This window comes from Nylanderia fulva, unplaced genomic scaffold (assembly GCF_048542155.1).
Source record: "Nylanderia fulva isolate GAGA-0341 unplaced genomic scaffold, ASM4854215v1 Scaffold271, whole genome shotgun sequence".
Lineage (NCBI taxonomy): Eukaryota > Metazoa > Arthropoda > Insecta > Hymenoptera > Formicidae > Nylanderia > Nylanderia fulva.
In genome coordinates, this window is record NW_028190338.1 from 81118 (window position 1) to 92401 (window position 11284).

The 11284-nt window shown below is 50.3% G+C and overlaps 1 protein-coding gene across 1 annotated transcript; it reads right to left on the reverse strand.

Annotated features, from left to right (window-relative positions):
- Positions 1–8509: 8509 nt before the first annotated feature.
- Positions 8510–9049, reverse strand: LOC146722789 (uncharacterized). Its single transcript, XM_085483860.1, has one exon. The coding sequence runs from the start codon at positions 9047–9049 to the stop codon at positions 8510–8512; it is 540 nt and encodes a 179-aa protein (XP_085339986.1).
- Between the last annotated feature and the right edge of the window lie 2235 nt (positions 9050–11284).

An 11284-nucleotide genomic window follows, 5' to 3' on the forward strand; every position in this document is an offset into this window, starting at 1 on the left:
CACTTGTAACCTCAGCCTATTTTTGCTGACATTCGCTGCAATCCCTGATCATCGGTGCTGGACCGTCAATATGCGTTCGCATCCACGGTCGATTGTAATGTTCGAGGCAGCGACGATATGTCTGAACCTCCGGATCCACCTTGATGTGCTCCGGAAGCTTGTCCCACAAATGCTCTACGAAATAGCCGCACTTTTGCAGTAAAACAATCTTCGGAATATATTGTAACTGTTCGGCACTTAAACTAAGAATATCGGAAGCACTTGATAGCATTACAAACATCTTGAATGAAGAGAGCGTGCGCTCGCCAGTGGTACTATGGCCCGGCAGTGGCATCGGTCCTCATTATATATCCCGATCATTCCTTTGTTCTTCAACGTACGATAATGCAATTGTTAATTTGCAAGAAATATTTGCGCTATCTTATTTTGGATTTTCAGAGAAAATTTAGATATCGCTGATAGAAATATTATTCGAGTCGCAAGACACGTCGGATCTAAGCCTGGATTGACATGTCGCGAGGTTGCAGGCAGCAACTTGTTCGCCCTCATACTTTTACCTTAATAATTCGCAGAATTTTTACCTTATCATGGGTAATAGATATCGCTGGATTTTCTACGAAAATTTAGATATCTAATTGTCGGCGCTCGATCCAAGCCTGGATTCTGCGGCAGCTCTTCGCAGAATTTTTACCTTATCTTCAGAGAAAACTTAGATATTGCTAAAGACGCCGCTTATCTTATCTTGTTTATGAAAACTTAGATATCGCTCAAGCTTATCTTATCTTGTTTATAAAAACTTAGATATCGCTAAAGACGCCGCTTATTTTATCTTGTTTATGAAAACTTAGATATCCGCTTATCTTATCTTGTTTATGAAAACTTAGATATCGCTCAAAGACGCCGCTTATCTTATCTTGTTTATGAAAACTTAGATATCCGCTTATCTTATCTTGTTTATGAAAACTTACAATAAGTCAGCTATTATAGGTAATATAGGTAGATAGCTTATATAGGTGATAATGGAGACCCCATGGGAGTTCCATATGTTTGTTTGTAAATTATATTGTTGTTGCGGATTGCACTGATAAAATAATTTTGATCGGGAATAGAGGGAAGAGGGGATTGACTCTTAGCAGCGGAGATAGAGTTTATATAAAGTTTATTCGACTTTTTACAAACAATTAAAGTTCTCAAGTAATAATTAGGCACACTCGACGAACGGTTAAAAATAAATTCAACGAGAACGTACGGACATTTTGTGCTTGATCGTATTTGCTGCGCGCGTACGCGACGGAAATCTTGGGCAGAACTATGCTGTAGTTCCGAACGCGACGGAAATCTTCTCGCGACAATTTTAACGAAAGATCGCAGCGATCAAGAGCCGAACGCGGATGCGCGATGCACCGTTCGCGAGATCGAGGTCTTTGAGAGTCTCCGTAACGCTATAATGTCGGAGCACGTGGTGATACGTGCGGTCGTAATTGCAGTCGAAATATGCGTGTATTTCACAAAATGAACGGAATTAATTGAAAATATCGCGTGTACGATACTCTACAAATATTGCCGATGATCGGCGGAAATGAATTACTTTTGTAACTCGACGGATTAATTTTTAACAACGCGGATTACTATTTTTCGGTCACTTGATAACGTGTTGATCCACCAAGAGCCGGAACAAGAAGAAGGAACAAAAGAAGGAGCAGGATATTAGCAACTCAGATAGGCAGAAAACGGGGGTGCGCGACAGATCATAATCGATACACCGCGCACTCGAGTTGGCGAAAAAGGACCGCGAATGCGAATTACAATGAGACGTGAGAAAGATCGGCTACGCGCGATGCGCCTCGTTCGCGTGGAAATTTGTGATTTGCTAATGCGACGATTGATGGTTCTCAATATGTCCGATCGCGCGACATTCAACGTTTCGCGGAGACTCTCAAGTATATTCTACGGTTCCGGATCAATTGTTAAATGTAAAATATATGGAAATTAAGATAAACTTAATAGCATCAATGAATTCATTTTGTGATATCTTTGTAAATTTGTTAATATGAATCCATTTTTTATTGATGCTTTCTATTGCCAGATCTAGAAGTACATTAGTGAAGAGAGAGACTACATCCAATAAAATCATTACCTCATCATCACTGATCATTTTTTAATTAAGAGGTCAAAAAAAACTCAAGCAACGATCCTTCTCTCATTCCACAGTAAATTGCCACGAATGAAAGCATTAACATACATATAAAAGCTAACAAATTTATTGAAAAAACAAATCATCCTTTATTATCAACAAACAATAAATGGTTCATCAATTTATCTAACACAAATATTCCACCTTTGGTTTCTAATTTAGTACAATTTGGCAGTAATTTTGGCCTCCCTATAACTGATAAAAAAGAAGCGATTCACGAATTTGTGAAAATCTAATACAATGATAGGATATCGATGTTTAAACAAACTCAATAAAATCATAAAAACTCATAAAGATAAGAATCAAGTCTCACATAATTCCAATGTGGTTGTTCACAAATGCGCTGCAAGAGAGAGAATCGCGCAACACAAAGGATGAGTCACCTTTTTTGTATTAAAGAGTTTAATTTCAACAAACACTTAATGACAGAATACACTTTAACAACTTATGACTAATGTTAATTATTTCACAGAAGAGAACGTAATCAAAATCAAAGTGTGGAATAAGCGGCGGTCGTCAACGAAATTTTAGCGGTTTAACAAGTATGCGATTTGCGTTATGCGGTTCACGGCGGAAAAAGCGATAAGGCTGGTAAGCCGAATGTGAGCTCCTCTTTTATAATGTTTAGGATGGAGCCCACCTTCGCGTAAAGCGCCAAGAGTTTTGCGTATTTCAAACATTGCGCGAGGTGACCTGAGCGCATTACGCGTAATTGGCCGCTGTCAAAATTAACGGAACGACGGCTGGAAAAAAGCATGCGCGAGCGGGCGATCGCGATAATTATTGGTAAAACGAGGCGCCCGTGATAAGCCGCGCATGCTCATTGAAAAATAATTATTCGGCGGAACGGTTGTAATACCGTTAATTGTTGATATTTTGAGAGGTTTTTTTTCGAAACAGATTGATTTATGTCGCGGAGTTTTCTCCTCGAAAAACATATAAAAACGATTTGCTGAAAATATCGATTGGTCTAGAATATTCTAAAGTATTCTATTCGAGTATAATATTTTATTATGCGGAGAATGTTTTCTTATGCGTTTTGAACATTCCCGCCCGCCTTGTCGCGCAGTGACAACATGTTGTCGAATTTCGGCCGTGGAATCTCAAGTCGATAGCAATCGATGGTGGGGCGGGCGCGCGCCGGCGCGGCGAAATACTTGATGATCGCGTGGAATGTGACGCGATCAGCTGACAAGTCGATAAACACGTGGTGATAGCGTGATGCGGAGCGATCAGCTGCGAGAGTGAAAACGCGTGTTTGATGTGCAATGAATAGTGTGTAGTGCAATGCGGTGATTATGAGAAAAATGAGGTGCGACAAATGTTACAGTGCATGTGATGATTATGTGGTGACTGAGTGTCGCGAGATGAGAGATGAGTTACGTGCCGGCGGACGGCGTGTCCGCGTTATTCATGCCCGGAATACGATCCGCGCCCGGAAGCATGACCAATTTGACGATCGGGCGCACGAGTTCGGATGTGGCGGTGCGGACTGAGACCACGCGGACGATACCGTCGTCCCCGGGATGCAGTCTCGTGATCCGCGCGAGAGGCCATCGGGTCGGAGGGGTGAGCTCCGAGCGGATGATGCAGAGGTCCCCGACGTGAGGTACGGACTCGGCCTTGAACCATTTGGTGCGGGGGTTGAGGCCGTGCACATACTCAGCCGACCACCGCTGCCAAAAATGGTCTCGCATCAGTTGCAGGTGACGCCAGCGTGACAGCGTAAAGGTTGATTGACCGTCAGCGATGGCTCAGGTACCGCGAGTAGCGGTGCTCCGATGTTGAAGTGGCCTGGTGTGAGCGCCGAAGTGTCGTTTGGATCGTCTGATAGAGCCTGTAACGGACGAGAATTAAGACACGTTTCTATTTGTGTGAGGAGTGTACTAAGTTCCTCAAACGTAAGTGTAGTTTCGCCGATTACTCGACGGAGGTGAAATTTTGTTGATTTTACGGCAGCCTCCCAAAGACCACCGAAGTGAGGGGCCGCTGGCGGATTAAAGTGCCAGCGGATCTTGAGTGTTGGCGGCGCGGGCGACGTGATGGCTCTCGGAGGTCGACGCCTTGAAGAGCTCACGCAGTGTGCGATCGGCGCCAATGAATGTTGTGCCACAGTCGCTGTAGATGTCCTTGCACAGACCTCTGCGAGAGACGAAGCGGCGTAAGGCGGCAATGAAGGCCTCGGAGCTGTAATCCGAGACGACCTCGAGGTGGATAGCCTTTGACTAGAAACATATGAAGACTGTGATGTATCCCTTCTGTGAGCGGTGTCCGCGCTCCTTGCTGGTCCGGATAGAAATGAGTCCCGCGTAGTCCAGGCCAGTACTCAGGAATGGCCGAGTCGGCGTCACTCGGTCACGAGGAAGGTTGTGGAGTGGCAGCTCGCCAGCGCGTGCAAGTGACGCACCGATGCAATTGCTGCTTGATGACGGTCCTTCCACGTGGCACCCAGAATCGAAGGCGAAGTAAGCTGAGAGTCATCTGGACGCCGCCATGCAGAGACCGACGATGGCAGGACTCGATTAGCAGTCGCGTCATCCAGGAGGCCGGCGAGACGATCACCGGGTGCTTTTCGTCGTAGGGCAGCAGAGCGTGCTTGAGGCGTCCTCCGACGCGAAGTACACCTTGGTCGTCGAGGAATGGGTTCAGCTTGACCAGTGAACTGCGTGGTGGATCGGGCCGCCCTGCGGTGGCAGCAGCTACCTCGTCAGGGAAGTGGAGCGCCTGCACCACTCGAAGTCACTGGAGTAGAGCGGCGTCTAGCTCGTCAGGATGCAGCGGGCGACCAGATGTGACCTCCCGGCTCGCCAGGTTGAGCCATCGACGGCACCAAGCCGTAACGCGCAGTAGCCGATGAAGTGCGGAGAACCGAAGAAGGAGGTTCGGTTCGATGATGACGGAACTCCTGGTTATCAGGCTGGTGGTGCGTTGTTCCGGAAGGTCGTCATCTGAGATGTCGACCTCTGAGTTGGGCCACGCCGTTTCGTCCAGTGCCAACCAGGTAGGTCCTGTCCACCATAATGCGTGGTTGATTAATTCCCCAGGAGTAATTCCTTTTGATGCGCAATCTGCAGGATTGTCTTTCCCGGCTACGTGCTTCCACTGAGCGTCCGGGAGCTGTGTTTGGATATGAGCTACCCGGTTGGCGACGAAAGTTTTTCAGCGGGTGGCGTGTCCCTGGATCCAATGGAGCGTGACCTTGGAATCGGACCACAGGTACACTGGAGTAGACGCCAAGCCGAGCGTGTTGCGGACATGCAGCGTGAGCGTGGTGAATAGATCAGCAGCGCACAACTCCAGGCGAGGCAGTGAAACTTGCTTGACGGGTGCGACCTTGGATTTTGCCATGAGCAAATTAGTTGATGCTTTCCTCTTTTCAGAGTTGCGGAGGTAAACCGCTGCGGCGTATCCTCGTTCGGAAGCGTCAGCGAAGCCGTGGAGCTGCAGCCTTGAGTGATCGTCGTCGGTGCTGAGCTAGCGATTAACTCGTATGTTGCTGAGCAGAGGTAGCTGGTTCAGCAGCTGTTGCCAACGTTGAACATCTTTGACAGGCAGTGGAGTGTCCCAGTCCAGCTGCTGAAGCCAGGTGGTCTGGATCAGGATCTTCGCCCGAATCACGACAGACGCAAGCCAGCCCATCGGGTCGAATAGCCGTGCAGTCTCGGTGAGGACTCGTCGCTTCATGAATTCTGTGACTGAACGCGGATGTATTGCGAAGGCAAACCAGTCATCTTGAGGATGCCATCGCCCCCCCCCGTCGACCACCACCTTGCCGTGGTGGGGGGGCTCATCCTTCGCAAGGGAATAGCCTTGCGAGGGGTGCTAAGAGTGGTCGGTACCTCCTGTGGAGGTACTTCTGGCCTAGTGGGGCCACAGGGTTTTGGCCCACCACCCCTGGACGGTCACCAGGTTAAAAAAGACCAAAAAACCAAATATGGTAGGATGGAAATCGGCGAAAAAACGTACCGGCCCAGGGGTTTTGGATGCCCCAGAGCCCGGCGGGGAGGGGGGTATAGTCCCGGCCCCCACCCCGTCGTCATCGCACGACGGGCGTGGAGTAGGAGGAGGGAGACCTGCGACTCCGATGGAGACGGAGTCGCAGGTTCCTGAGGTCGAGAGTCCGGCGCCTATGTTGCCGGGCCTCGACTATGCGGAGGAAGTGGCTCCGTGGTGGAATGAGGCGGGCGCCAAAATGTCCACTGCGGAGCTGTTTCATAGGGCCATCCAGGGATGGGAGAGCGTGCAGGAGGAGATGGGGGACCTTATCAGGTCTGTCCATAAGGACCTGCAAAAGGAGGACACGGACTCGGTGGGGGAATTGGTGAATGATTACGCCAAGTCCGCAATGTCCTGGGCGCAGGAGCTCGCGTGGATCGCCTCCGAGTTCACGCGTCGCGAGTGCGTAAGGTACGGGGAGGAGGCAGCAAGGGGCGCTACAATGGTCCCTGGTCGCGAAGGGGAGCTCCAAGACCAGGGAACCCAGACAGAAAGGGTGAGCGAGGCGCCTGTCGGGGAGACTTCTCTGCCGGGGGAGCTGGTGACCAGGCTCGAGGACATGTCCTCGAGACTGGCTGCCGGCTCGGACCGGCTGGAGTTGATTGAGAGGCGCCTTGCTAGGATGGAAGCCGGTCGGGAGGAGAAGGAGCCTTGGACGACCCGGAGGGTTCCCAAGGAGGAGTGCCGGATGGAGGTCGGCACGGGAACAGACACGGAGACGGAGACGGGGACGGGGACGGACGAGACGATGACGGACAAGGAGAAGACGGGGACAGAGGGGACATGGGCAAGGGTGTTAGGGAGAAGGAGGGGAGGGGGAGAGAGGAGAAGGAGCCGTGGGGAGGGGGAGACTGCCTCAGGAGGCAGTAAGAGGGGAGGGGGCAAAGTTGGCGACAGAGCGACTGTCGCCAACGTCATGGGGGCGCCGAGGTGCTACCGGTGCCTGTGTGTTGGGCACACATGGCGCCGGTGCACCTCGGCGGTGGACAGGGGTAGCCGCTGCTACCGCTGCAACTCCCCTGGCCACAAGGAGGTGGGGTGCTTGTCCGGCTTTAGGCGTCCGCTTTGCGTGGACTTCCGACGGCCGGCCAGGCATCGACTCGGGAGTCCGGGGTGCCTGACGGTACCTCCGGCGGGGTCGAAAGAAGGGGGCGTGCCGTCCCGCTCCCCTCCGTCGCTGGCGGTCGTGCCCACGGGTGCGGCCGTCTGCGGCGGTGGGGGTCGGGGGGCCCGCCACATACCGGCGTCGACGATCGACGCCGGATGAGAGTGTCGGGGGGGACATGGGAGCGCCTAGGCGCTCCCCCCCCCACACCCTCCGGAAAGGAGGGGCCCCACCGGTTGCGGGTGAACTCTGACCCCTAACGGGACGGGGGGAAGTCGCAACCGGGAGGGGCCAAAAATGAGAGGGGGCCACGTGTCCCTGGCGGGCGGGCATTGCCCTCCCGTCCGGGGTGCCTGGGCCCCCCTCAAGGACGGAGACGTGACGTGTGGGGCCCTCTCACCGGAAGCCATAAGGCACCGGTGGGAGGGCAACACCGTCCACGGAAGGGGGTTCCTCTCCTTCTGAGAGGAGCCCCCTGATGAGGGCCCTCTTAGTGAACCGCCGAACCGGACCACCCTCTTGGAGGTCCGGGGGTTGCGACACTGGGGAGGCGAGGGGCGATGGCTCGAGCTGGCAGTTCTCGAGCCATGGCTCCGCCCCTCAAACTCTTTGAGAGGGCGCGGCGTGGGGTCGATGTCGCCCTGCGCCGCAACCGCGAGGAACCCGTACAATGACGGGGGAGAGGGTGTCGCCTTCCGCGGCATTCCTCCCAAGGAGGGATAAGGCGGGGGGGCGGCCAGTCGGCATGGGATACCAGCATCCTGGCCGTCCCCTGTATAACGCCCGTGAAGAACATCCTCTGGGGTTTTAGTGCGGTAGGTCCTGTCCCGGCTCTCCGGCTCGCCGATCCCGACTCTCCGGCCCGCTACGGCGGACCGGCCAGGCGAAGGCGCGGGCCGGCCAGGCGGGGCAGGGAGTCCCACATAACCCTCACCTCTACCCGGAGGTGAATGGTACCATGAGGTTTCCCCAGAGTCAAAAAAAAAAAAAAAAGGATGCCATCGCCCAAGGTCGAATGGCTCTCTCCGTCCCATGAATGCGGTCCTTGCTGCAGCCGATGCTCTTGAGGGACTCCCGCGAGGACCTCGGAGTTATTTGAGGCCCACTTCCTCAGTGGAAATCCGCCCGCCGTGCACAGGTGGCGCAGCTCCGTCTGGAAGTTGATGGCATCGTCGAGGTTGTCTGCGCCGGTGACCACGTCGTCGACGTAGCAGTCACGTCCGAAGTGCTGTGGCCTCTTGAGGAAATTGGGTCCCCTCGTCTGCGCAGAGTTGCCGCAGCGTTCGTATGGCCAGGAACGGTGCACAAGCCATGCCGTAGGTCACCGTTAGCAGCTCGTATTCTTGGATTTCGTCCGTCTTGTTGTGACGCCACACGATTGTTTGAAGACGGCAATCCTCAGGATGTACGAGGATTTGGCGGTACATTTTCTCTACGTCGGTGACAAAGACGTACCGGTGCCAACGCCATCGCAGTAACACGTCGTTGAGCGCTGGCAGAAGATTCGCCCCAGTCAACAAATGAGAGTTCAGCGAAGTACCGGCCCGTGTGCGTTGAGAGCCGTTAAATACGACTCGGAGTTTTGTCGTCGTGCTCGACTCCTTCAGGACCCCGTGATGCGGTAAGTAACACTTGAGGTCCTCCGCTGTAGTTGCAATGTTGACTCTCTTCATGTGTCGTAGGTCTTCGAACTCTTGCATGAAGCTGCGATAGAAGTCGCCAAATCGAGGATCTCGGCCGCCTTTGGTCTCCATGGCTCTTAGGAGGCGCTCCGCTGGTCGGCGAGTCTCGTGAAGATTCGTCGGCGGTGATGAAAGTGGTAGCCTCACAATGTACCTCCCGGTGGACGTGCGTGTGACGGTGCGCACATATAATTCCTCGCACTTAGCTTCTTCGGGAGTAAGTGAAGCCCGAGTTATTGGCTCGCTCTCCTGCTCCCTAAAAGCGTCGAACGAGGTCGGCGAGGTCGTGATCGGCGGTGCACCGGAATGTGCGGCGATGTCCGTTGATTGCTGTTGCGTCGTAGCCGCCGGACAGAATCCATCCCAGGCTGGTCTGCTGGGCGATCGGCATCCTTGAGTCACCCTTGCGGAGGCCTTCCTCGAGGATCAAGGAGTAGACCTCGGCTCCCAGCAGTAGCTCAGCTGGGTCGTCGTCCAGGAAGCGAGGATCGGCCAGCTGGAGTCCATCGAGATGAGGCCAGCTGCGTTCTTCTCGCGAGACTGAGCCTTGCTGCAATGATATGCGGGGCAGCACAAAAGCCACCACGCGGAGCTCGGCGTTGGTCACGTCTGACGTGACGTGCAGCGTGACCTTGCCACGAGCTGATCCTGAGCAGGTCCCTCCGATTCCGAAGATAGAGAGATCCGTCAAGACTCGAGGCAGGCGGAGACGTTGCGCCAAGGCTTCAGAAATGATCGACACCTCGGAGCATTGGTCGATCAAGGCGCGTACGGCGTGTGGTGAGCCGTACGGATCGGCGATGTTAATTCGAGCTGTAGCAAGAAGAACCTTATGATCTCGATCTTGAAGAGTCGTGGTCAGTGTAGTGGCGCGTGTGGTGGCCTCAGCTGCCTGTGAAAACGTGATTGCTCCGTGCAACGTAGTGTGGTGTCGTGCGTCGCACGTAAGGCAGTTCTTCTTCGACTGACAGCGAGATAAGAAGTGGTTTCCTAAGCACCCAGATAACCAAGCGTGCGATTCCTGCACAAAATACCGCTACTGTACTATTACTGTGCCGCCACGAGATGGCAGCATACGGAGTAACCGTATGGTAACAGTACAAAACCAATACGTGATATTGTAGTACAGCGTATCATCATTGTACCTGTACTACGTATTAGTGCATATTATCGGTACCAATACGTGATATTGTAGTACAGCGTATCATCATTGTACCTGTACTACGTATTAGTGCATATTATCGGTACATATCGTACAATACAGTTCGTACGAACCGTACCTTACCAATATGGCGTATACAAATATTATTTTTTATAAAATTTAAAAAAAGGTAAATATTGTAGGCCAACTAAACAAGCAATTAAATAAGATCTAAAGATTTATTAATAATTAAATAATTAAATTCTCATTCCGTTAGAGAAACAATATACAGCGTAAACGTTTCGACTGCACTACAGTCTTTTTCAATACATAAAAATCAAATATTAAAATACAAAAGTTAAATATTAAAATACAAAGTTAGTTAAATATTAAAATACAATGTTAAACGATTCTTCGCTGATAACCAATGGATGAGTAAAACAATTGGTCTGAGATTTCAAGTTTTGCGACATTTAATCATGCTGTGGATATTTTACGCGAATTAAATTAATATCAGAGAAAATGAAAAAATCTTTCAACTTACATTATCGTTTTAACAAGTTCTTCTTCTCGACATTTCAAGTGTGTGTTGCAAAGTCTAAATTGGTCATCAGCGAAGAATCGTTTAACTTTGTATTTTAATATTTAACTAACTTTGTATTTTAATATTTAACTAACTTTTTATTTTAATATTTATAACTTTGTATTATAATATTTGATTTTTATGTATTGAAAAAGACTGTAGTACAGTCGAAACGTTTATGCTGTATATTGTTTCTCTAACGGAATGAGAATTTAATTATTTAATTATTAATAAATCTTTAGATCTTATTTAATTGCTCGTTTAGTTGGCCTACAATATTTACCTTTTTTAAATTTTGTTAATTTATACAAGCCTTTCATTAATTAATTTTATTTTTTATATTTTTTATATTATATTTTGACAGCATTAAAATTATTTCCCTATTTGAATATTAATTTAGCAATGATAATATTTTTTTTAAATATATAATATTATAGGAGTGTCTGAATTGTATCAAAGCTCCATTTTTACGCGCGCAACCAACGCAAGCACGGTTGGACAATATATGCTACCAATCCACATTGCCAATTAGCTAGTTTTGGACTAGGATCTTCTGATTGGTTAACTACGCTGGCGCCTTAAG

What these genes read in the sequence shown, in the direction of transcription:
- LOC146722789 (XM_085483860.1), bottom strand. Translation starts at nt 9,049, where the DNA reads ATGGAGACCAAAGGCGGCCGAGATCCTCGATTTGGCGACTTCTATCGC.